This window comes from Hylobates moloch, unplaced genomic scaffold (assembly GCF_009828535.3).
Source record: "Hylobates moloch isolate HMO894 unplaced genomic scaffold, HMol_V3 SCAFFOLD_23, whole genome shotgun sequence".
NCBI classification, from domain to species: Eukaryota; Metazoa; Chordata; class Mammalia; order Primates; family Hylobatidae; genus Hylobates; species Hylobates moloch.
The window spans coordinates 9283011-9310833 of NW_026652298.1; the positions used below are offsets into that span (position 1 = coordinate 9283011).

At 40.9% G+C, this 27823-nt stretch overlaps 1 protein-coding gene across 2 annotated transcripts in view; it reads right to left on the minus strand.

Annotated features, from left to right (window-relative positions):
* Positions 1-2235: 2235 nt before the first annotated feature.
* Positions 2236-27823, minus strand: part of LOC131382365 (cAMP-specific 3',5'-cyclic phosphodiesterase 4D-like) — a 714712-nt gene continuing 689124 nt past the window's right edge. The window contains exon 4 of one of the 2 annotated variants that reach the window (XR_009211779.1): positions 2236-2404. Coding sequence is in view for 1 of the 2 variants with exons in the window: in XM_058433989.1 (XP_058289972.1) it covers positions 2278-2416 (139 nt within the window). In the remaining variant the exon portion in view is untranslated. Of the gene's footprint in view, positions 2417-27823 lie in introns of both variants that reach the window. The other variant, XM_058433989.1, reaches the window with a different exon arrangement.

A 27823-nucleotide genomic window follows, 5' to 3' on the forward strand; every position in this document is an offset into this window, starting at 1 on the left:
GAGCTGGGCACATAGAGCTGAGCCCAATAACAAAACCTTGGCTGTCTGAAGGAAGGAGGCATTCCAAATGGAATATGGCAGCTGCACTTGAATGCTTTTCCAGGGATGAATCTCTGGATCCTGGGAGAAGCAGAGAGCTTTTAAGTAAAGAGATGTTGCATATAATTCCGTACAGTATCAGAAACAAAGGGAGAAATGTTAACATCCATTGGAGCAGCTACAAAGCCAAAGTACGGCCTTGCGATAGCTGCATGACTCCCTGGGTAACAATGAGACCCGATAAGACTTGGAGAGCTGCTGGTTCTGGTGGAAGAGCAGTGGTTCCAAGAAGGGGGTGTGTTCTTGTGAGACACATTTGGAACTCCCAGAAATAATGAGATAGATTGTGTAGAAGAATTGCTTCAGCAAATGTGGGAAAAAACTAATGAAATTTAAATTATTATAGTTAGCATAACCTTCCTTGTTGCATTAGGCTAGAAAGTCCTGGCAAAATTTAAAGATTCCCTTACACAGCTATAGAATAGGAAAAATTAGAAAGTTCACTTATCAAAAGCTTGTTATAGGTAGTGATATGGGCTTTACAAAAAGAAAATAAAGTAAAAAATACTCAATAATACAAAATACAAAATAAACACAAGGTAATCATAGACCTCTTTAACTTCAACAGTACAATACTGTTTCACAGCAAACAATCAGTTCACTGTTACCTGAGCTTGGTTAGGATTTGCCTGAAGTAGACAGCCACACGTTTTATAGGAACAGAGATACTGATGAATTCCGAAATATTTCATGAGAGAAGCATTTCCCAAACAGGGAAGCCTCACCTAAGAAATACGTTCAGATGGGCATGACAGTTGTTTCAAGTGGTGAAGACCATTTCCAAGAAGAAAATTCACAAAAACCTTTTGTTCAGAATTAAGAACAAAAAGTGTACAATACAGAGAAGCAGGCACACAGCTCAGTATAAAGGCTGGTTTCTAAAAGGCCAGAGCTGCCTCATGACAGATCAAGCTGCCTGGAAAGGCAGTATGCGTTATGTCATCTATGTTCCCAGGAAGAAGCTACCAGACATGTGCTCGAGGCAAGTTCTGTGCCAGAGAAGTGATGAGCCTGCATGACGTCTACATTCCTTCCAGTGCTAAGATTCAAGATCCTCAGATTTGTGTCTGGCGAAAAACAGTATTACTCGGAATGATTGTAACTTTCTTGGCTACATCGAAGTCATACAGTATATTTAATTAGTCATTATATTCCCAGCTTTATACAGGTATGAATCTATTCCTGATGGGAGTGAAAACTATGCCCGGAATGCAAGTAAGTGGCATTTTAATCTAAGATAAAATAGAAATCCTTGATTTAGTTCCATGAGTTCTAGGTCTCTGAAGGTCTTCATATTTAATGGCTGGCATCTTTACTTGCTCCTTCAGGGTTCTGCAAAACAGGAGTTTGGGGTCAGCGTTCTTCCAGGGGTAGAGTCAGGTCCTGATTCGATTTCATCCAGAACCAAAGTTACGTTGCTCTGATCTTAGAGTACACAGAGCTATAGCACTGAAAATAATTTTGAGCCTTATAAGCTAATGTGATATTTCTTTTGGTGTGATCAATGGAAGTTAAAAAGCAGGAAGGGTTCTTTCTGTACTTTTCTGCACTTGGTGGGAGTGTCATTGGAGAGAGTTTGGGGAGGAACTGACACCATTCCTGTCTACTTTATGCCAAACCTGTGACAGAGACACACAGAGCCTGGAGAGCTACTGGACTATCTCTATCTGTAGACAAGGAAACAGGAGCTTACAGGGGACAGTAGTTTAGTGACATGTAGAGCCCAGGTTAAAACACAGCTCTGTCAAATCAAACCTTGTCTACTTTCAAACAACTGAACACAACAAAATAATTATATGAGTGTTTTTAAATGTTGTATTTCAGTTATGGAAAAAAGAATCCACTCACGTTTATTTTGGAATTATTAAAGTAGCCCAGAATCAAGATTTAAGTGGAAATATTTAAGACCAAAGGCACTTTTTTTTCTTACCTTCAAAATATTTCGGGCTTCATGTGAAACTAAAGCCTTTAAAAAGATGACCTCAAAGATTGAAAAGAAAAGCAGATAAGCGATTTCTCGGTAAAGAAAGATTGCTACAAAATCACTGTAGACTGTATGGAAATTTCAAAGGGTGTTGAAAATGTACACTGATGCCCAAAGTGAATAACAGGATGTGTGACTAAAGCTGTTGACCTACGACCAGCTAACTCACCTCAGAACCTACGGAGCTGCTGACGTTACTTCTCGTTTTCTTTCTCTTTCCCCTTCCTCTCTTTGTCCTTATTTTTGATTCCACCCTCTGCCTCCATTCTGCTTCCTATTCTTCGATGCTTTCTGTCATCCCATCTTCCTTCTTTATTGTTTCTGTAATTGAGCCTAATATGAAATTCATTATGAAACTAACATGACCCTAATATGAAAACGTGTAATAGATCACGAAAAACTTCCTGTCTCCTACTATGTGTCCTGTTAAACCCAGGTGGCTGCAATCTGTTTCTTTCTCTGATAATAATTTTGCTTTCATTGTCCTCAGCGTGGGTTCTTCTGAGCTCACTCCACCCTCGCCCTGGGATGTGTGCCCATGTGGCGAGGACAGGGAGGTGGGAGTGCACTGTTAATTCTCTTCCTGAGAAAGAGAATGTGCCTTGCCCCTGCCTGAGGAAGACTTCCAAGTACACAGACTCAGAGTCCTGACAGTACGTCCAGCATCACAGAAAAATCTGCCATGGTATTTTATTCCTAATTGTTCCTAATGTCAACAGAATAACATCCAAGAGAATTCACATAAATCTCCTGTTGAGAAATTTACTGTTAACAGGAGCTTAATACTTTGTAATGCATGTACAGCCTAAATATGTTGTCCTTGGATGGAGAACACATTACTTATTAAAAGCCAGGAGAACACTCTACTTGATCTTAGCCAAAGGCTAAAAAGCTATGAATGTAATGGTGGGAGTTCACGGTGCTGAGAGCAACACAAAGCCACTTTAGAGAACCTGCACTGTGAATTCCGGTTCTTCTCAGCTGATGGCATTGCGTGCTTTCTTTAACCTCATGATTCTGTGTTTTAGAATGAAGACATTGTGCTGCTAACCCTCATAAAAACAGGGTAAATGGTGGAGAGGCCAAGCACACCCTCAACCCATATCAGAAGAATTATCCCTCAAACTCCCGGAGTTATTTGACATTATTAACATGATCTGTAGCATTCATTTTATTTATTCTTTCAAAAATATTTCTAGAGTACCTTCTCAGTTACAGTCAGTCACAGGACTGGGCCCTGTAAGGGTTAAAAATAAATACTGAAATATAAGCAATATAAAATACATTCCTGCTCCTAAAGTTACAGGTCTAGGAGGGAGCAGACAGCCTTGGGCTTAGAATCCTAAGACTTGATTCAAGCGCTGCTTCTGCCGCTCACTCTCTGAGTGACCTTAGGCAACTCACTCACACCTCTGATTCTCACTTTCTCTCCTCACAAAACACCGATTATATCCAGCTCCCGGGATGTTATGAGACAAAGCGAGAGAATGTGTGAGAAACTGCCCTGGGTACTCTGACTACACAAAAATAATGCAGTGCAACTAAAGTATTTTCAAAGTCTCGTGTAGGATACAATGTGTGGCTCCGAAACACAATCGATGAAAATAGAAGAGGGACCTCAAACAAGCAAATGGTGACTTTGCTGAAGCAGCGACAACGGAAGTCAGTTCTATGGGCTCAGAGAAGAGAGAAATCCGTGAGTAATAAGGATATAAAGGGCCTCCCTGGGGAGGAAACGTGGCACAGAAATGGAACTAAGATTAATTAAGGATGGGCAATAGGCTGGTAGGCATTATTCGCATTGTACTCATGTGGAAGCTAAGGCTTAGAAATGTTTCATAACAAGTCTGAGGCCACAGTAGAACCAATATGTGGCAACGCCTACCTTTAAAACCAGTTTACTTTTATTATTTTTTCATTTCAAATTCCAGGCACTTAAAAGACTAGCAACCAACTTTGAGGCTCAAAGAAGCTGTGTGTGTGTGTGTGTGTGTGTGTGTGTGTGTGTGTGTGTGTGTGTGTGTGTGTGTGTGTGTGTGTGTGTGTGTGTGTGTGTGTGTGTGTGTTTTGAGGAAGTGGGCATGGAGTGAAGGAGGAAAGTAAGAACACCACATGGAAAAAGCACTAACAAGAGTGGCCAATGCATCAATGCATGTGATGTATTTGGGGGATTATGGATGGAAAATCCAGCTGTCATAGAGGTTTGTGCCGTGAAGAAGAAGAACGCAAGGTGGTAAAAGCATGCTGAGAATAAGTGAATATGCAAAGGAGTTTGGACATTTTCCACTACAAAGTAAGGCCTCTTTGGAAATCTTCAAACAGAGGAGTGATCTAATCCAGGTGGTTTTCAGAAGATGGGTTTGGCATCATGTAAACTAATTGAATGGGGAAGAAACAGAACAAAAAGGCCCTTGATCTGCAGAGATATGGCTCTGGCTTAGGGTAGAAGAGACAGAAGGACAGGAACTGGTATGAAGGGAGATTTGAGAAAAGAGTGACTGATTGGAATTGGAATTGGAGCTGAAGGCGGCTGTGTTAAAAAATGACTGTAGACTTCAAGCTTAGGTGGCAGAACGAATGATCATGACATTCACAGAAGTGGGGAAGTCGGGAGGATGCTGATTTGCAGGGAAGAAGAGTCAGCTTACACCCACTGAGTTCAAGTGGCAAGACAGTCAAATGGGATGTCCGATAGGTAGGCAATCGGAGCAAGACTAGCAATCTGACTGCAGACTCAGGAGTCCCCGAGGAACCCGAGTGAGTTCTGTGGAGGTGCATGATTTCCATGGAAGCAACACACTCGGAGGCAGAATGACTCAGGAAACACGCCCTGGGAGATGTCCAGCGTCCAGCTGTGAATACCACAAACTTTTGTCTATAGTGATGATGAAATATTGACTCTGGAATTTTGGATTTTGTGCCTTAAGGGAAGCTTGCAAATGGTGGCCAAGCACCTAGAGAGAGAACTTGTCATATGATTTGTTTATTTCATGCCTGCTGAATCATTGTTTAGTTAATAAATGTCCTTATGTAAATCAGAATTTAATCTAAGATGCTTTTATTCTAATTAGGTGGTGATATTATAAGGAAGTAGTTAACTCCTCTCACCTCCAACTTCACTGGCAGTTACCAATGTCCAACCAAAACAACCCAAATGTGTTCATAATAATATTGGTTTAGGTCAGTTGCCAAAACAGTTGAACATGAACATCTAGCCTTTTGAAGGATGGAGATTCATTCATAATGGTTCAACCAAAAAGAAAAGAATGGTTTTAGAAACGTTTTCCAGGCACATTTAATGCAAAGGAAAGCTCTAGTCAAACAATTATCTGCTTGACTTGTTCATTTCATGTGGATAGGGATTAGACCTTCTGATCAACACCTGCCTACGCAACATTTATCTATATATGAAATGGCTTTTTTAATGTAAGGAATGTTTTCCCCTTAGGGGCTCATAGATTAAGCCGTGGTGACAGAGAGCAATTGCATTTTTAAGTGTTACTACTTAGGTATAAATGGTGATCATCTGATTTAATCCCTATCCCAGTGGACCATCATGAAAATATAGCTCATATATATAGCTCCTGTGGTGTTCAGGACATTACCATGTGGTATTTGCCAATATGGGACATTGCACTCATGTGTATATACACACATGCACAGACACACAGGCACAGGCACATGCACACACACAGATGTACATACAGACATGGACACAGACATACACACAGACATGGACAGATACACAGACACACACACAGAGACACGCGCACACACACACACACACACACAGACACACAGACAACTCTAGCTATCTCTGAGGTAATTCAACAAGCCCTGCAGTTGGCTTCATCTTTATATTCAGAACTTGTTTTTTATCTTTCCTTTGAAGAGTAATCCTATCTGAGACAGAAAGAGGATGAGTCACACTGAGGCAAAACTCCGTAGGTAGAAATGTGCATAAATGCACTTCTCTAAGATGCTCATGAAGAAAAGACAAAAGAACAGCCATGTCGCTGAGATGCCATCTGTGAGGCTGGCACAGTGAGGCACGACATCCCTGGTGCTTCCCGGCAGCCTGCGAGGGCTGCCTCCTTCCTTCCCTCCCTCCCTCCTGCTTGCAGGGCCACTTTCAGAGGCTTCCCTCAGGGCTTATGTTCCACTGACCTATAAATGTTCACTGTAATTATACCAATTGTCACCTCCTGCATTGTCCACCATTCTTCTTGCCCTTCTCTATTTTTAAAAAGTTTGTCTTCAAAATGGCATGCTTTACAGTAAAAATCTCAAGTGAAAATGTAATAAAACAAACAAAACATAGTTCATTAAGGCATTCAAAACAACTCTTTGTCACAACAGTTTAAAAAACAGGAAATAATGACGAATTGTGCAAAAAAATGTTAAAGATGCCATCTCTGATCCTTCATATAACACTTTTTTTCAGCTGGAAAAATCCAAGAATGAATGAAAGAGCTTGTGGATAGGCCCAGACAGTGGGCAGCATGGCTCTTCTCCAGCCTGGGACACAGCTCATCACTCAGGGTGGATCCTGGAGAGAAGTTGCCTGAGTTCAGCCTTTGCCCATATCCCAGTACTCACTGTGTGCACTCAGAGGAGCTTCTGTGTATCTGCGAGACCGTTTCCTCATCTGCAATACCGGGACTCATATCCTAGCAGGGGCCCTGAAAACTAGATCAGCTAATGTAAAGCTTGGCCATGTATTTTCTCAAGAATCGTTGCTGTGAAAGAGCCAGTGAAGTCACAGAGGGTAAAGTTAATGGTCAACCTTCCTCATTAATGACTATTGATTGAGCATTCACCATTTAATAGTCAGCTCCTCTAAGTCTGACCGTTTTTAGTTTCTCCCGACACCTGTCATGTAAGAGGCTCTACATGTGAGGATAGACTTAGGGGGCAGTTGGTTCCTCTTTGTGGACATAGAACAGGAAGAATAAAGAGATCTCAGAAGGAAAAGGAAAGTGGGAGGAGCCTGAGTCTGTGGGTTCCCCAGTGGATCACGCTGAAAGAAGACCTGGCAGACACTTAACCTCTGCAGCAAATGCATGAAAGTAGAAAGATGAAGCCAACTTTCCAAAAACTTTTATGAAATTACTTCAGTGAGAAGATCTATTAAATAAATTACAGTCATTCTATAAAAATAGAATTCTATGTTACTTACAAAATATTACAGTAGAAATCAGTCAATCCAATCCCCTATTGGGCAGAAGGGAAACTTCCCTTGGGCCACACTGTCAGCTAGGGTCCTTGGCACAGTACTAGGTCTCCACCTCCACGCACTACCCCGGTTCAGAGCTGGTGCTATGGGTTGAATTGTGTCTCTGCAAAAATAGGCTGAAGTTCCAACCCCAGTACCTCAGAAAGGGGCTTTGCTTGGAAATAGGGTCTTTAGAGAGGTAATCGAGTTAAAATAAGGTCATTAGAGTGGGCCTTATCCGATGTGAGGGGTATTCTTATAAAATGGGGAAATACAGACACACACATATGCAGGAGGAAGGCACTATGAAGAAACAAAGAGAGAAGATGGCTATCCAAGGAGAGAGGCCTGGAACAAATCCTTCCCTCACAGTTCTCAGAAAGAAACAACCTTGATAACACATTACTTTTGGATTTCTGGCCTCCAGAACTGTGGGACAATGCATTTTGGCTGTTGTAAGCCACCTAGGTTGTGACACTTCCTTACAGCAGCCCTAGGAAATGAATACAACTGGGGACCAGGGTTTTGGTCAAAAGATCAGGGAGGAAGTCTGTTGTCTTGGGAGGAATTTCTAGATTATAGGAGTCACTGAATATCGTAACTTTGAAAAATCCATTTCGAATCTCACCAGAAACACAAAAGCCTGTAGAAATCCAATTATACAAATTTATAGTCTAGAAAAGGAGAAAAAAATGAAATTACTCCTCATGCACATTTAAGCAGAGTTTAGGACTGCAAAATAAACAAGGCTCTGGTAATTGGGGAGTGCGGCACTAACGACACAGTTGCAGGTACGTGGCTGTGTGGGTTTGAGCCTTGGCTCTGCCTTTTACCACCTCCGTGACCTTCAGTCACTGCCCTCACTGGTCTTCAGCTTTCTCCAAGAAGAGTGTCGTGTGTCCTCTTGGAGGCCATGCCCTGAGGTGCTCAGCACAGGGTTTCACACAGTGACTATTAACTGGATTTTAGCTCCTATTATAATTACTAATAGCAGATAATTGCCTTATTAAAAAAATTTAAGGCACGCCCCCAAAAGTTAAGAACACATGTACTTGTTTGCTTTTCATCTTCTTAGATGACACTGATTTTAAGTTTTATTTGTATGTAATTCATTCCATCTCTCTTCTTCAGGAATATTTCTTTCATTTGAAAACAGCGTAACACTTAGATGCCAAATGTGATCATCAAATGCAAGACATGGATATCCCACCAAGCTATCTAGTTATGCTCAAACCTAAACAAGTAGAAAGCCCTTATGTATAAAGTGATTCTCTTCACGAACTTGGAAATGTTTCAAACTCAGGTTGCTGAGTTCTGATTTGAACCAGCCTGTCGCAATACCAAATCACCTTTGAATAAACTTATCCTCTCAACTTTTATTGTTCAGAATTGATTTCGAGGATAGAAATTCAATTTCCTTCTCATGTATATCCGAGCTGTTGCACCAATTTGTCAGACCAAACCTAAAATGCAGCACTTCACAGATGGAGGAGAGACGTTCTCTCTAAAAAAAAAAAGTCAACCAAGTCAGAAGTTGTGAAGCTGCTGAAAAAAGCAAAAATAAACACTTGCAAGCAGGAAAATAGAAGATCCTGTTGCTTGTGGGAAATAGATTTTCGAGAAGTTAGATCAGCTGGAAATATTGTCATGGACATGCCAAAAGGCAAGTGAAGGAAATGTACTGAATATTGTTAGCTTTGCACTAAGAGAATCTCAGGAAGCAGTTCACAAGAGTGCCACCCACATGCATGCAAGGACCAGCCCGTTAGATACTTTGGGCAAATAACAATTGTTCTGTAGAGTTATTTTGTTGTGCTGGAGCCATTAAGTGCTCCTTGCTACATGAAATGGTATATAGCCCTTCAAATGGGGCATTTAGCAATATAAAGATATTTACCCTGTCCGTTCTTGAGGATCACCCTTTAACTTTGAGAATATGTCTTCTAAGGCATGAGAGACATCCAGAGATAGAGCGCTGCTGATATTAATAACACATAAACTTTGGGTGAAGGCATAGGGGAAGCCAGCCCTCACTAGAACTTCACTGTGCAGGCACCCCGATCTCACACTGCCAGCCTCCACAACCATGAGAAAATAAACATCTGTTGTTTAAGCATACCCTCTCTTCACAGGGATTATTGGAGCCTAGAAGAGTGCATGGACACTTTTCATTATTACTATTATTATTTACTAGATTATCACCCCAACAGAATAGGAACTGAATTCCTTTTTGCAAGTAGGTGTTCAATAATTATTTGTTGAATGAATGAATGCTATGGCTACTATCTGGAATTTCTAGGTCAAATAGGAGCAGAAGGCTGGGGGTGTGGTGGCTTGCACTTGTAATCCCAGCACTTTGGGAGTCCGAGGCTAGAGGATCGCTTACACCTAGGACTTACTAGCCTGGACAACATAGGGAGACTCCATGTCTACAAAAAATAATAAAAAAAATAGCCAGGTGTGGTGGCCCGCACCTGTAATCCCAGCTACATGGGAGGCTGAAGCAGGAGGATCACTTGCACCTGGGAGGTTGAGGCTGCAGTGAGCTATGATTGCACCACTACACTCCAGCTGGGATGACAGAACAACACTCCATCTCTCTCTCTCTATATATATATATAAATTGTGTGTGTGTGTGTGTGTGTATGTGTGTGTATGAGATGAAGAGCAAAATTCAATTTAGTCATCATAACCCCATGTAATCACCAAAAAAATTTTTTAAAAGCTATTTATAACCAAAAACATCTTCTATCAAGTGGCAGTGCTATTACATGAAAGGCCATTTTGTTCTGCTGAGCACTTGCATAGTTCTGGGAGTTAAAAGGTGGATGGAGCAGGAGAGACATAAAGCACTAAATGCCATTAAGTAAGAAAAATCTGGAGTTCCTATAAGCAATTTTTGAAGTAGGAGAGGTATGGAAGGGTAGGAATGAGAGAAAAAACCCAAGCAAACTAGCAAAATGCTGACACCTTCCATATAGAAATCACTGGGTAACTGACTTTTTAAGAATGTGGAAGTCTAAACACAATCACATCTCACATTATGGTGAACATTGCTTCCATTTCTTCAAACCATCAGTAAAGTGTGGTACAATGCAGAAATCCCATGTGTGAACAAGTTTTGTTTTGTTGGGGGAGAGGGAAGGCTGGTGGTTGGGAAAACTAAGGAAGGGGCTCAATTCTACCTTGGACCTCTGTGATATGGAAAAAAGAGACCACGACAGCTACTGTGAGAGAACTCCTAAACATAACCAATTTGGCTGAAGCAGAGATGTTTGGGGCCTGGTGTGATCAAGGATTCATAAAAGCTTTGGAGAGAAAGCAGAACTTTTCACAATCTGTACGATGGGGATTGCAGCCAATTTTATTTATCCCTCAGGAAATAGGGTGAACCCAGTTGACCCCCAGGGGAAAAAATTCCCTATCTCATAAACAATAAAAATCTTAACTAAAGTTTAATGTGATAGCAACCAGAAACAAGGCTTCCTGTTGTCCTCAGACAACCGAAAGTTCATATTCACACACCCAAGTAACCACACCCCCAGCCCCTGCACTGTGCAAGTGAACAGTTTCATTGATAACTTTGGGGTCTGTTTTCATCTTGGAGATCTTGGAGTTAACTGCAGAGAACGACTGGAGTGGATTTTATGAAGATGTATTTTACAAATGCTTATGTGTAATGATGAGGGAACTTGAAGAAAGTAGAAACAAACAGTAAAACCACATGGGAAGAATTCCCGCAGAACACGAGAAACAGGACTTGACTTAATGAATAAAATAACAGATGGCATCTCATTTTTTATTGGGTGTGTAAAGAATGAGAACCTGAAATGCAGGTTTGGTTATTCAAGTGAATTAGTAAAGGAGATTTATGGTTTTGGAAGAATCAACAGTCATGGGGGGGCAGGAAATGGTTATAAGTGACTTTTAGATTCTGTGCTTGGGTGACTAACGACATAGCATAGTAAACCATCAGACCATATCATGCAAACAGCCTGTGTGAATTAATTTTGCTTTGCTTTGTCTTGCTGGGAAAATTAGAAGGCTTAAACAAAGCAGAGAGAAGACATCTATTGGATTGTCCAAAATGACTGTAAAATTTTTGGCAATGTGGTATCCATACCAGGCAACTACAACTTCTGTCTTATTTGGTTTAGATACCCAAGGAAGTACCTGGGTACTCTGAAATTTACTCCGAGATACAAATCTTCAATTATTCACAAGCTGGCAGCACAGGTCTTTAAGTCTATTGTCCTTGTACTTCCCTAGAACACATCATCTTGGCACCAGATCTGCTTTACCTCTCAGAAGTTTAGAGCAAACTTCTATGAAAGGCAGGACTTTTAACACTCCCTCACTGTGGAGTGTTTTAAAAGGCTAGAATGGGGAGAAAAATGAATTGCTCAATAAGTAGTATATGGAAGAAAGGTCTATGTTGAATGAAGGGAGGTCTAGTCATTAAAAAAGAAAAAGAAAGCTCAAGCCACAGAGTTTTTATCGTGTGCCTCAGCCTGGGAAAACAGTTTCAGTGCAGTATATATGAAATGTTTCCGATTAGAATCAAAGTTCCCACAATGGAACGTGTGTGACAATACTAACTAAACACTATCATCTAGTGGCCGGTTTTGAGAACTACAAAAGCTCGCAAAGTGCATTGAAAACACCGTGAAAGAAATGCAATAACCAATGAAAAGATGTTTAACTTTCCCTTAGTATCAGGGAAAATAATTGATCATACTATATAGTAAATGAAGATACGTGTATCAGGTGCTGCTATTCTCAATTACTCTTAAAACTTAGATGGGCTTGCAGGGAGTCTCGAGTGCATGTTTTGCTGTTTATAGCACCAGTGTAGAGATATTTCCACCAATGACAAATAGGCTGTAAAACATAAAATCCTTTAGAAAAGTGACAAAAATACAATCAGTATGAGGATTTTGCTTCCTCTTCCCCTCCCCACCCCTACCTCTCTACTATCTCTCACACCTAACACCTCTCACAAGTTGCTGTTTTGTATAGCTGGCATAGCTGGAGGAGTAGAAAGAGTGAGCTCACAGTCAGAAAACCTGAGTGGCACCCTTGTTCCACACACTTCTGGCTGTTTAAGCCTAGGTTAGTCACTTAACCTTTCTAAGACTCACTGTCTAAAAATACGCAAATATATAAATTGTTGCTCTTCCAGTCTCCCTGGGTTTAGGGGAAAATAGAATGTGTACAAAAATGCATTGTAAATGCAAATGTGCCATCCAAAACTGCTATTAGTTTTAAAATCTCTAAGTGAGGATGATGAGGATGTGAATCTGATATTTGAAGGTGCTAAACATTTTTTTAAATTTTTTTCAAAACATCATTTTTCTTAATATTGTTGATTTCCTGAGACAAATATCTTTGATCTGGGTTGAATAATTGTGTGAATTCTCAAGTTTATCCTGCCCCTGTACATGCAGCAAAAGAAAGCTAATTATTTGTCCAAATCTTTACATTGAATCAAAGATAAGACTGAGAACAACTGTCATAGCTTGAGTGTTGAAGTTTATCATTCTAGGAATACTATTGCATTGTTCATGTTTTCCCAGTAGTTTCAGTAAGTAATGTAAACCCATGAATCTAAATTATAAAATGGCTACAGGTAAACCATGCCACCAAATTTCACTTCATATTTCATTATTCTAAGATACAAGGGCAGAACCTAAAGAAAGGGTGAAATAAAATGGACTTAACATTAGACTTACTGACACCATCATTATTTGAGAAAGAGCTATTTCCTAGGTATATTTTAGGAACTTATCTGGTGATATCTATCTACTAACTTTGGGAGTGGGGTGGAATTGATTCTTTTTACAAGATTAGTGAAGTTAGAAACAACTAGTTTCTAATCGATTAAATGTAACCTATTTTCAAGTATCTTCATGTAACTGAAATCACTCTGTTTTATTTTCCAAACCAGTGGAATAGACACAGAGTCATCACAATCAGAATGGCATGGCATTGTTACAAATCTTAGTATTAAAGCAATACTTCTGTTTTTATGTGTAATTATTTTATAATGGAAAATGTCCCTCAAAATCAGACGACTTTTTCCACAATGAATCATCTACTCCAAACAACCCTGTTCCAATAATTAATGACAAGAACAACAAACTCTTACCCACCAGATCCTTATGGTAAAGCTAACTTGAGACAGGAAATGCACAACTCAGCAGAGTTCATTGTTTTTCATTTCTAGATCAGAACAAGTTTATCTAAGACACCAAATAAAGTTCATGCTTTGTGCAACGTGCAAACGACAGTTCATTATATTTTCTTGTTTCACAGAGAAAAACTCAGAAGGAAAACATCTACAGGGGATACAAATAAAGAAGGGTTAGGTGTTTCTGAAAATAATCTTCCAGAAAAAAAAAAAGTGGCCCTCTTGAAAGCCATCAGGAAAAAAGTACTTAAGAAATTCTAAAACATTTTTATGTATTAGAATCACTTGGGTACTTTCGGTAATCTCGATGCCCAGATCACAGCCCACATCAATTAGAAGAGAACCTCTGGGACACGAACATCAATTTTTCGTTTTGTTTTGTTTTTGTTTTCTTTTTTTTTTTTTTTTTAAGTTCTCTAGGTGACGCCAACATGCAGCCACATCCCAGAAACACTTTAGTTAAGAAATACATACTTTGAAGCATGAAAGTAATGTACTTTTTGGGGAATACAGTCATTATATGATCACAGATTATTTTGATAACTTTCATATTCTCTTTTTTTTTTTTTTTTTTTTGAGACAGAGTCTCACTCTGTTGCCCAGGCTGGAGTGCAGTGGCGTGATCTCAGCTCACTGCAACCTCTACCTCCCAGGTTCAAGCGATTCTCCTGCCTCAGCCTGCCAAGTAGCTGGGATTACAGGTGCACACCACCATGCCCTGCTAATTTTTGTATTTTTAGTAGAGAGGGGGTATCACCACGTTACCCAGGATGGTCTTGATCTCCTGACCTCATGATCTGCCCGCCTCAGCCTCCCAAAGTGTTGGGATTACAGGTGTGAGCCACTGCGCCCAGCCTGTATATTCTTATATAAGCAAGAAGCAAGAATTCATTTTATCAGTATGTAAGCTGTGAACAAAGCACATACAGGTGAGAAGCAGGGGCTATAAGGATAAAATCAATGGGCCAGCAGAGAATACAGTGCATGAATTCAATAGTCCCTGCAGTGCTCCCTGCTAGGCAGTGCAGGGATAGAGACAAATAGTGGCCTGATGCCTTTAATAAGCTGATAAATAGTTGGGGCCACCAATATGTAAACAAAGCAAGACCATAGAAAACATGCTCCACATGGGTTACATGCAGAGTTGTGGTGTAGGGCAGAGGAAGATAATAGATGCTAATGATTTAGGATGGTAAATGTGACAACAAGAGTAAAATCTCTACCTGGTTGATTCCAAGGAGTTTGAAAACATCAATGCATGAATGACCAGAGGAATCCTCACCAGGGGAGTATGGCACAGGAATATAAACATGACTTGATGTGCAGGCTCTAAGGCAGTGGTTCTCAAAATGTGGAGCCAGGTCTGCAGCATCACTGTCACCTGAGAGCTCATTAGAAGGTATATAATTGGATCCCGCCACAGACCTACGAAATCAAAAATTCTGGGGATGGGGCCCAGAAACTCCTTTTTTTTTTTTTCAATTTGTCTCTGTCATTCAGGCTGGAGTGCAGTGGCGCCATCTTGGCTCACTGCAACCTCCACCTCCTGGGTTCAAGCAATTCTCCTGCCTCAGCCTCCCAAGTGGCTGAGATTACAGGTGCCCGCCACCACGCACAGCTAATTTTTGTATTTTTAGTAGAGATGGGGTTTCACCATGTTGGCCAGTCTGGTCTCGAATTCCTGACCTCAAGTGATCCGCCTGCCTTGGCCTCTGAAAGTGCTGGGATTACAGGTGTGAGCCACTGCGCCTGGCCCCAGCAATGAGTTCTTACAGCCACTTCAGGGGATTCTGGCACTCCAGGTAATTCTGATGCATCCTAAAGTTTGAGAACCAGTGCTCTAAGGTTTTCCTTGAAAATAAACAAATACACGAAATTGGCCATTTTATCATCCACATTCACTAAAGTAGAGGGTAGTATGTATTCACTCATACTTCAACACAGACAAGGTTACGTGGGCTAGGAACCATTCCACAGGACAGCAATCTTAGGTAAGGTCTTAAAATGGGAAACAGAAAATTAGTTGTTTTAAAAAGTGAGGGAGTAAACAGTAATATTAATGCAAACTTGCGGACTGCAGGTATTCAAAAAATAGTTACAAACTTGTATTTTATATATAGCTTATAGTATTTTAGACTTCTGGAATGACCATTTCCCACTTTCTTTTTAATCCCTTTTATTGATTCATTTTCTATTTCTATAATTTTTGGGGTACAGTGGGTTTTGTTTACATGGATACATTCATTAGTAGTGATTTCTGATATTTTGGTGCATCCATCACCTGAGCAGTGTACACTGTATCCAATATGTAGTCTTTTATTTCTCATCTTCTCCCAATCTCTCCCCTATCCCCAAAGTCCATTATTTCATTCTTATGTCTTTGTGTCCTCAGCGCTTAGCTCCCACTTGTAAGCGAAAACATGATATTTGGTTTTGCATTTTTGAGTTACTTCTCTTAGAATAATGGCTTCCACTTCCACCCAAGCTGCTGCCAAAGACATTATTTGGTTTCTTTTTATGGCTGAGTAGTATTCTGTGGGGCATATATACCACATTTTCTTTATCCACTCGTTGGTCGATGGGCAACTAGGTTGGTTGCCTATTTTTCCAATTGTGAATTGGACAGGCCTGTGCATGTGGTCTTTCTCATAGAATGACTTCTTTCCCCTTGGGTGAATACCCAGTAGTGGGTTAAACCCTAACTTTTAATGTTTACCTTAATTTTAAAAATACAATCAGCCAAACACAAAAATGAATAAATTATAACTCCATTCCATACTTGGATAAATCTCACAAACCTACTCAAAGAAGCTAAACTCAGAAGAGTACACAGAATATTACTTCATTTCATAAAACTTAAAAACGAGGAAATTCCCCTTGTTTTTGGTATCAGAAGTCCAATAGTGATTATTCTGGGAGTGCCAATAGCATTCTGTTTCTTTTTCTATTTTTTGTTTTTTCTTTTGAGACAAAATCTCACTCTGTCACCCAGGCTGGAATGCAATGGCATGATCTCAGCTCACTGCAACCTCTGCTTCCCAGGTTCAAGCGATTCTCCCACCTCGGCCTCCCAAGTAGCTGGGACTACAGGCGCACACCACCGTGCCTGGCTAATTTTTTTGTATTTTTAGCAGAGACGGGGTTTCACCATGTTGGCAAGACTGATCTCAAATTCCTGACCTCAAGTGATCCACCGGCCTCGGTCTCCCAAAGTGCTGGGATTACAGGCATGAGCCACCACGCCCCACTACATTCTGTTTCTTAACCTACGATACATTTGAAACAGAAGACTTTCAAAATGTATGTAATGACCCTGTGTCTAGTCCACTGGTTTAGAAAATAAAACAGATTTATTTCAGTCACATGAAGCTACTTGAAAGTAGGTTACATTTAATGAATTAAAAACTAGTTGTTTCTAACTTCACTAATCTCATAAAAAGAATCAATTCCACCCCACCCCTAAAGTTAGTAGATAGATATCACCAGATAAAAGTTCCTAAAATATACCTAGGAAATAGTTCTTTCTCAAATAACAATGGTGTCAGGAAGTATAATCTACAAAGCCCCCTTCTATTTCACCCTTTCTTTAGCTTCTGGTGAGCCAAGTGTGTTCACTTAGTGAAAATTCATTGACTTTTACACTTACAATTTGTACACCTGCATTAAGGTATGTTTTGATGCAAAGTTCAAAAAATATAAGAATAGGATGAATGCTATGTTAGAGTTTAAGAAGTCAGGACATTTTCACTTCCCTTTGGCATTTAAAGATGTGTTGGATGTTGGGGTACTGCTCTCAGTGAATGCTGGAGACAGGCAATGGCACATCATCCGATACAGTGAACAAAGGCAAGTGAATAGGGATATTTAGTCCTTGGGATTCTAAAAATCTCAAAGAAGACCACAGGAATGAATGGTCAGTTTCTGACGATGCAAGGCAATTTATTCCGACTTTAATAAGACCTGAGTTAGGACAAGGCAAAACTGTGAAGTAGATGAGATTGTGAACAGTCCCCAAAATAACTGTTGGGTGGCCTCTGCCTGCGAGCACTTTTGCCGCCTCCCTGTCTGTCAGGGTCACTCTCCTGTTGAATCTCTGCCACTGTTTCCAGCCATTCCCCAAATCTTGATTTAATGCCTCTTTGCCCCTCTCCCACTGTTCCTCCCTACTGCCCCTCTTATCCTCCGTATCTCCTTCCTTTGCATCAAAACCTACCTGTTCTCTGTTTTGTTATCTCAGAATCTTTGTTATTAGCCAGTTCACTAAACCACTGGGCTCCCCAGCCATGCTAACAGGCTGGTCGGAGCTGAGAAGCTCTAAGCTGGTTACAAAACTGAGGGAGCTTCACTCAGACAGCATTCCTCTCCAAAGCCGTCTCTGGATTTTACTGGGGCCTGAGGACGTTAATGAAAGGGGGAACCAACTCGCCTTGGAGCAGAGGTTCTCTGGCTAGCATGGAGGTGGCACAGTATTGACTTGGTCTACCTCACTGTTGTCACTGATGTCCCTAGACATACCCTGAGCCTTTTTCTGGAGACCTGGAAACAGTTAAAACCATAGCAAGTCCGCACTTATCAAAAGAAGCAGCCTGCCAAAAGCAATGTTGCTTTTAGACAAGTAATGTTTTAAGGCATAAACTGAAGGGCTAATGGAACAGCCATTGTTCTAATGGATTTTTAATGAAGTGTAAAGTTCTCAGCTGATTGATAGTCAACAAGGTGTGAAATTTTACAGAAATATTGCATTACTGTGAAATTAATCTCTTTCATTCAAGTTTATTATTTCTTGAATCTAAAAGTCAAGAAAAGTATGAGAAAGATGTCTATTAAAATTTCTACTTCCCTATAATTAATAGGAAATAGTTATAGGACTATAGTTAATAACAATGTATTATATTTTTGAAAATTGTTAAGAGAGTGGATTTTGAGTGTTTTCACCACAAAAATGATAAGTATGTGAGGTTATACATTTAATTAGCTCAATTTAGCCATTATACAATGTGTACATATTTCAAAACAATATATACACAATGAATATATACAATTTCTTTAAAAAATAAAATTTCTATTTTCCTTTAAATACCATTTGAAGTCAAGAGAAAAAGTATTTTTCCTTGGTTTTATTTTGTGGAGAAAGTTACAGAAGTGGAAGGGGACATCATAAAGGCAGGACTTTTCTGAGCTCAGTTTCATTGACTGCCCAGGTGCCCTGGGAGTGATAATGACCTAATAGCAACCAACTAGCCCCTTTCTGGCCAGCAGTGTGAGATCAATGCTCCAGGGCACTGGGTTCTAAGCCCAGAGATTCCGCATCTAAGCCACTTGGGTTCAATACCCCTCTTAGACCAGACAAAAGGAGGTCCTGCCCTGGGAGCCTTAGAAGCCCTACTCTTTCCCTTCTCCAGTCCTGCTTCTTCCTTTGTAGGATCCTTGGAATATGGTCACACAGAGCCCCAAATCAATGTACTTTTAGACCGTGACCTGGGAGCTCACGGCCCATATCAGCTAACAGGGCCTGTGAGGTCCCATTTCCCCCATGCTTCTTCTAGGGGGCAGACACATCACCACTGTGCACACCCCTATGCCTGGGGGTAGCTACATATGTAGTATGAGGGTAGGAGGTATTGGGCCAAAACGCAGGCACCTGGGCTGGCTTGTCCCCACACACACACAGAGGTGCTTCGTGGTTCCAGACAAAGCCAGATGGGAAGAGAAGAGCAGAGCGGTGGCCCTTTCCCTCAACACTGAGGGATTGGAATTGCTGAATTGGAATCCGGCCTTCCAGACAATTAGGAAAGCATATTTGTCAAGGAAAAATGACAGGCCTTTAACACTGAGGGAGCAGATAGAACTGAAACATTCAGGTTCTGCATTGGAACTTGACCGTCCAGGTCTCTGCATAGGCTTAAGTTGTCAAGGAAGTAGGCCAGAGCTTCCTTCACAGTTGGTGAGGCTGATTTACAACTTTTAAATATTTAGACAAGTGGTATGCAGGCTCCCACCTGTATTCTTAGCTAACAATCTCAAAATTTCAGAAGCAGCCTGCTCTGAGCCCTACCCAAGACCTACAGAGCCAGCCGTCTGTGATGGGGTTGGGAAATCTGAATTTTAAGAAGCTCTTCGGATGATGGGTGCCCATCATTCATTTGCCTATTGCTACCTTAGACCCTCATCTCCACTGTCATTTTTTAAATGCTGAGTCCATGTGTCAACAAAGTAGTGTTGAATAACTCATTTGTAAGAAGTGGAAGCAGAAAAATGACAGATTTCACTGGAACACTGGGCACGTGCCAAACCCAGCTCTGTTCTGCTCAGGAAACAGGCTTCCTGGGCCCCCATGGGCTTGTGGCTTCCAGTCTGATTTTCCTCAGCCCAGTGACACCATGTGGGACAGCTTCATTGTCCTCCATAGTCATTCCAAGTTCAGATAATGCTCCCACTTCGATAGAACTTTCTCTTTTAAGATTGGCCATTCTTATTTACTGGTTCCTGAGGCCAATTTTTGACCCAATATCTATTTTCTTCTCCTAATTCCTCTACTCTGCAATGCCCACCATTTTGGTTTTAACATACAAGTGTTTAACCTAGAGTCCTCTGATTTCTCCTGGTAGGTGAGAAACAGTATTTGTTTGTGCAAAGCCTGCTAATAAACCGGCAGTACATTGAGATCACCTGGGGAGTCACAAAATTCCCAAGCCTAAGCCCCATTCCAACGTGTTACATCTTGATCTATGACGTGTGTGTGTGTGTGTGTGTGTGAGTGTGTGTGGGTGTTAAAAGCATGGGGAACAGATAAGTTTCCATTATTCTGCTCACGCATCAAACGTTTCAAAGAACCCTTTTCCCCAGATACCCAGAGATTTTGGCCATTCCTTTAGTATTTTTACAGCATTAAACAAAGATTGATTATGAATATAACCCCAGTTTATTGAACTGTGTGCATTCTCTTAATGCCTGCACATGCTGCGTGCAAGAGTGGCCTCACACCAAAATGTACCCCAAGTTCTTCTGTAAAGACACTTTGCAGCCAAGGACAGCTAGCACCAACACTACTGTCTTCCAGAATTTTAAGTGGAGGCTGAAACGCTGAATTAGTTAAAACTCCCAGGCCTTCTTGGTTAGGACAGGGTTCTTGCATTCTTTGTTTTGGCAGGGGGGCCGGGGGCACTATTCAAAACATTCTAGTGACATATCAAGTCACTACCCTGTAATTTAAAATTCTGATGTAATATATAAACTTTATGGAAGTCGAAAAGTTGTGCTTTAAATTTAAGTACCGTGCCTTAGTTGGCGCCTCTAACATAGGGAGTTGGACATTGCTAATGATTTGCCCTCATTAAGGAAAGATCTTTGAGATGCTTCTATCCATTAAATACTGTTGAGGTGATTCCTATTCTAACTAGTTGGTATAGAGTACCACCATTTTCAAAATTATTAAGGAAAAATCATGTCTAAATTAAGCCAAAGAGACTGATATAGACCCATCAAAATTGGGATATGAAGAGCTTTGGGCAATAAAATCAAAATCGTTTGTTAGTTGTGAGAAAACTTAAATCTTACCCTCTAGTTTAATTTTTAAAGTGTTGAAGGAGCTACAAAATACAAATTTCCCAGTAAAGAAGAAAATCAAGAAAAAGAAGACAGTACTACAATAAATCATACCATTTGACAAATTTACCCTGGGTAATTCCTATTTTCTCAATTTCAGCAAAGAGGAGTAATTTTAGGATATAGTATTGCCTGCCTGGATTATAACGATGTGCTAAGAGGCTGAGCATGTATCTCTTATGTACATCTCCAGACTGTGCAAGTGGAGCTCAGGTTGGATTTGGCATCAAGGTCCAAGTTTAGTCATTAATCTATTGATGAAAACTGTACTTTAAATTCCCCCATTGAAGAAGGGACAAAATTCAGTTCTATCAAGCAGTCTTCTTTGTATAGCTCTGTTCTACTCCTGACTTAGATTCAGAGTCAGAGAACCAGAGTTAGTACTCACTCCAAACTATTAGCCTTTCATCTAGGGCCCGGGGTCTATCTCTGCCTAGAGAGCATGTGGGAACCCCTCGATAGGCTTACAGCATTGTTTATTATTATAAAAGGATAATTCACATATTGAATAAAAATTGTATATTGCTTGAAAGGCAATTAAGCGACTTCTCATAAGTCACGTGGATCCTGAAGTGTCTATTATGTTTTAGAAATCCAAAGATAATTGTAATTCCACTGCCTGGTTAAGTCATGTTCAAGAAACAGAGCTCCTTAGGGCTGCTCGTCAATCCTCTCAGCGGCCAGCAGATGGCGCACACTTCTCAGAAATATCAAAACGTGGCGTTGGAAAACCCAGTTCCGTGGGGAAGGCCGTCCGCCTAACACAAAGCTGTCTTTCCGTAAAAATCAGTCGGCCTTCACGGGGTTACAGACAATTATTCATTATGTACACGAGCAATGACGTTCAGCAATGTATACAGTTGCTGGCAGTCCTAAAGTGGGATATGGAACAGAATGGTTCATGCCCATTTTTACGTGTTTGAATTTATTTCTTCTCTGGGTACTGTAAGTAAATGAATGTTATTGATTTTTCCTTATGTGTTAAGTGCTGCACCGATATTTTAAATGAGGACTCTTTTCTACTGGGAACTTATAATGAAAAGATGGAGCAATAGAAATAGAGAACCTCTGGGCCGTCTCCTTGGTCAAGGATAGCAGGTTAGTCCTTTGGTCTAGCTCTGCTCTTCAGAACCATGGACCATGTATTTGCTCCCACCCCTGGGATCCACCGTCTCTCCCTGGCTCCTTCCAGGTCCACCAGCCTCAGGGTCACTGCAGTCTCAGACCACCTGAAACGCAGAATCCCCGCCTATTTTGCTAGCTCCCTGGTTCCTACGTATTCCCATTTTTCTGGCTTATTTAAAGAATAAAACAATACGAACTTTAATGGCTATTTGTACTTTTTAAAAATCAGTGCATTTTCATTTGTGTACTCTTGTGGATTTGGGCAACAGCTGAAAAATCAGAATAATTTCTATCTTTATTGATCTTGAACAAATGCTCTAAGATGGATATATTTAGCAGATGGACTCACTTGTCATGTGGGCTTCTTTTCCCAAATGCAGATGGGATGGAAGTTGACATGAGGAGGCAGTATAATAAGTTAGGAAGAATCTGGACAAAGGTATAAAGGAGCTAAACACAGGCTGCAGAATGTGGAGTGAAGGGCTTGGACAGGTAACTCAAGGAGAAGGCAGAGAGAAGGAAAGTGATAGCAAAGAGGCAAAGGGAATTGACTGACATCCAGGGAAATGTGTGACTTTGTCCAGAATGTCCTGAAAACTCTGTGCCGTGGGACAGACCTAAGACCTGGACTATATTGATAAAAAGAAACATGATTTTCCCTGGAGAATTGTAGACCAATCAGCAACACTCCTAAGCTCTGTCCTCTCAACTTTCCACTCTACTTCGTTATCCACCAAGCTACTTTTCCCACCTCTGTTCAGTTGATTTCGGAAAGAGATGCACATACCAAAAATATGCAAGTCTGCCACAGATTTATCCTCTCTCACTTTAGCTGTGTCCTCAGTCGCCATTTTAATCACTCTCAAAGAATGCTCTCCCCTGTTAGCCACAACAGCTATTTCAAAACTCTCTTTTCAAACTCCCTGACCTGGCTGGCCTTCACTCTCATTGAATGATTTCGTGTCCTACTTTCCTGACTCTCAGCCTCTCTCCACGAGCTCAGGCTTCCAGGAAGCCGTCATGTCCCCAGCCTCTCTGCATTCGTGAATGATCCTCCTCTTGTCTCAGGCTAACCTCCTGTCCAGCTGCATGAAGCTGCAGAACAGAATAGAAACCGTGTGAGTTTCAGACTCTGGAGTTTTAGGTTTGAATCTTGGAGCTGCCACTACCTAGGCACATGCTTCTCTAGGCAAGGTACGTAACTTTTCTAAGACTCCATTTTCTCATCTGTAAAAATGTGGTGATAATATGACCTCTTTTGTATGATATGGGAATTTCCTGTATGTTATTTGTGAAAACGCTTTCCCTACTACTTAGCAATAAATTCCCTCATATCTCTACCAGTTGACTGTGAAGAATTTTAAGCCCAGGAAGTACATTACTTTTCCCATCATGAGGGTTGAGCCTAGGACGAGGAAAGTGACTGAGTCCTGGTCCAGCAAACCTGTGAACCTACCCTCTCTTATGTCCCAACCGCTGCCATCTTTTCTGATAGTACCATTTTGTTCTCACTTTTAGGCTCTACTATGTCCTCCTGAGCCTTACAGTGGCCTTTCCTCCCTCTGCATGTCTGTTCTTGGATAATCCTGTGCACTGTGATAACTCTAGCCTTGGAGGTGAATCTGAGGTCCACGTCTCAAACCTGAAAGGCATCTCCTCTCATCTGCTACTGCTTTCAAGGAGATGCTCTTCAGGTGCCACTGATTCTGGTGTGCCAAAAAGGCGCATCTGCAGGATGGTTGTAGCCCTGTTTATAAATTCACAGGCTCAATTTCAAGACTTTATGAGACCCTCAAATGTATCAAGTGGGGCCAGGCGTGGTGGCACCTGTAATCTGAAATCCCAGCACTTTGGGAGGCTGAGGCGGACGGATCACCTGAGGTCAGGAGTTCGAGACCAGCCTGGCCAACATGGTGAAACCCCGTCTCTACTAAAAATACAGAAATTAGCCAGGCGTGGTGGCACATGCCTGTAATCCCAGCTACTCGGGAGGCTGAGGCAGGAGAATGGCTTGAACCTGGGAGGCGGAGGTTGCAGTGAGCCGAGATCGTGTCACTGTACTCTAGCCCAGGCGACAAAGTGAGACTCCATCTCAAAAAAAAAAAAAAAAAAAAAAAAGAAACAAGTGAGACAAATGAGATAAAACTAAATCCAGTTTATAGGAAAGCTATTCCTACAGCCAATGCAATGCTATCTCTTATCTTCAACCTGAAGCACAAGCTGATATTATTTTGCAATCTTCTCATTAGCAGCTCAAACAGCTGTCTCTGCCAGTAATATACACAATCGAAGGGATGCCAGAGGGCAAGCACCGAAACTGGCTGCAAAGAAGGGAAACCGTTCCCCAATTTTTTGCCAAGTCAGGCTGCTGTATTTCATTTAAAGTGGGAGACACAGTAATATTCCTAAATTCTGATACCAATAGGGTTGTTTATCCCTTCTATACCTGGGAGACTTGCTGCTAATATTTTTTCTCATTTGTTTCTAAGCTCTTAATCCCCTATGCAGGGGGCTATTTTCTGGGCATTTGCTTACGGTCCAAGGACAATCTGTTTGGATGCTTACTTGCTGTTCTGGTTAAGCAAACCTAATGGTTCTTGACTTCCTTACAACCATCAGAGAGTTTTGGCAAAGATTACTAACCAAGTCAAGTTTACATTGATTGGCTCAAGCCTCTCCTACATGAATGTCACCAATAATTGTTGCTGTCTCTTTATTACACGTCTTTGAGGCACTGACTACCTCCATAAAACTGTAGAAGGCATATGTGTATATATGCTATATATAATGATTACCCACCAATATCAGCTTTAATGTTTTCCTCTCCACCTAATTTCCTTTTGCTGTTCGATTTTCACAAGCATACACATGTACACACACACACACATACACATACACGAATATGCCTGTCATTGGTTACCTTTCCCCTGGGGAATTAAAATCCGTATGATTCAATAAGGTAGATTCATTTGCCATTAGCAGACAAATATGAAAATAATTCCTAAGCCAATAAAATTATTTTCAAGTTTTTCGGTTTTCCTTTTTTCTTGTAATGGCAAGAACATTTGACTAAGAGTCTACTGTATTCACAAAAGCAATGGGAAAAAAACTCAGGCCTGTTAAGGAAACTCTCCTATAAAATCAAATTGCAAATTTTTCAAAGTTGCCAATGCTTGGCATATCACTGTCTGGGCGGGATGATCTGTTCTTACCAGTCTCAACTCAGAAATAACCTATTTATGATTGCAACCATCATCTTGGCCTCAGGGAGGCACTATAGGTCCCTTAATGTAGCTAAGGCACAGCTGAAATACTTAAAAATTACCTCTGAAAGTCTGAAAATGACAGAATAGAAAAAGAACTCACAGAAGATAACATAAAACTCTATATTCTAGCCCTAAGTTAATGTAAGAGATTCCCACGCCTTAGGAAGAGGAGATAATTTAGCTATTGCGCTTAGAAAAATAAGTAAATAAATATGAGTTAGAGATGTGGTTGGTGACACTTTTTTTCCTCTGGGTCTCTTCCTGATTTTCCCCTTGTTCCTTCCTGGCACTAGGGGGTGGAAAACGATGGACTCCTTTATTTATTAAAAAAAAAAAAAAGACAGCTTTTATAAATAAAGCTTTATTGGGACACAGCCATTCCCATTTGTTTACTTATTGTCTATGGCTGCTTTCATGCTGCGTCAGAGTCAAGTAGTTGCGACAGAGACTGTCTGTCCCACAAAACTTAAAATATTTACTCTTGAGCCTTTTGCAGAACAATTTGGCTGACCCCTGTATGCTATCTATAGTATTTAACAATGGATATGAAAGTGACAATGGTAGATATGAGGCACTTTGACATGTGTCCAGCCAGCCAGGATAGGGGCCAGTTTCCGAAGACACATGTCTAGAATATGATGAAATCACCACCTGCCAGTGAGTCATATGCAGGCAAATGACACCAACAGAAGAAACCTAGGAAGCATATCCAGAAACTATCAAGTACTGGTCATGAACCTTGCAGGGGAGGACATAACTGGTGTTCGCATCTCTGCTTCCAGTTGAGAGTTCACCAAAGATAAAAAACAACAAATAAAATCCAGACCTCTTGCCACAAAAGGGGGTTTGGCTTCAGGCAGGGGCTTAGGGCTCTCTGCTGGGGACCAGCTGCACTTCGCAATGTTGCAAAGCCTGCATTTGTTCAGAAATGTAATTCCTGATCTGATTACAAGAGTTCAAAGCTGAAAATGTGGTAAGGAGGAGGAAAAAAAAAAATGGGTTATGATGGCAGACTTTGTGGTGGTGGTAAGGGGGCATGATAATAATAATATTGAAGAAGTGCCTTAGTAATTTACGTGAGAAGGGACTGGGAGGGTGGCTAAGAACAGCAGAGTCCCAGATATACACGCATTTTTGCACAGAGTCTGGCTAATAACACAAATGAGAGATTTTAGCATAATAATGCTATATTATCAAGGAAATAGACATCCCATCTGTGGGGAAACTGTCAACATGAGAGATAATTGTGGTAGAGAAGAGCTCTAGAAATGAAGGATAACAAAAGAACTGAAATAATAGGCGCAAGTCCCTGGCCCTCCTATGTGTCACAGTCCAGGGGAAGAGGAGAGCTGATGGGAGACCTCGGTTGGGAAAATCTTATCCATTCCAAATGGAGGAAAGATCAATCTCTGAAATTATTTCATAGTTGATTTTAGTATTGGTCCCTGAAAACATTTCAGAACTCACTTAATCAGCAGATGGTTTTAGAACGCAAGAGGGTGAAGTTATGCTCCGGGCAGCAGGCCTGGTTCGTGAGGATGGACCACAGGTGCGGTGTGGAGGGTAGGTGGGTAGGCTCCAGAGCTAGTCTGCTGGGTTCCAAGTTGGCTGTCTTACTTCCTAGCTCTGAGACATCTGCAAGTTACTTAACTTCGCTCTTCCTCAGTGTTTTCAGTTCTCAAGTGGGCATAGTAATGAAATGGGGTGGTTGTAGGGATTCAGTTAATACACATAAAAGAGTTAGAACAAATCAGGCTGAGATTAGTGCCACACAATTGTTAGCTCATGTTCCTGGTATAACTATCAGACCAGGGGCCAGGAGAATGCTACAGACCTGGCTGAAACTGAATTTCAACAAAGCATTTCACAAATGCATACATCATACAGCCAAGGATCGGCTGGAAAAGTGGTCTGAGGAACACAAATACATAGATTCTTATTTGGTTTTACAACTGGAAATACATTTCAGCCTGAAGAGATTTCTTTAATTTCAAGCCTTGTGATTATTCTCAGCCCTGTCCTGATCGACATTCTTCATCAAGAAGACCTGAAATTATTTTATTGTAAAAATTGTGAATATTGTGAAGTATTCCAAGCATACAAAAATAACTTTCGGCATTTAGAACTGACAACAACGTGGAAAAGCCATATGTATCTAAAGCATGAGTGAATTCTTTCTTACTGAACCTATTCAGATAAAGACTGAAAGACCTGGTAGTGAAGGGTTGGAAGTGTCACCTGAGGTATATATTGAGATGAACTTTGAAAATTCTATTCACACATGCAGATGTTTATGAAGTATTTTATACGCGTTAGGCATTGTCCTAGGTACTTGGAAT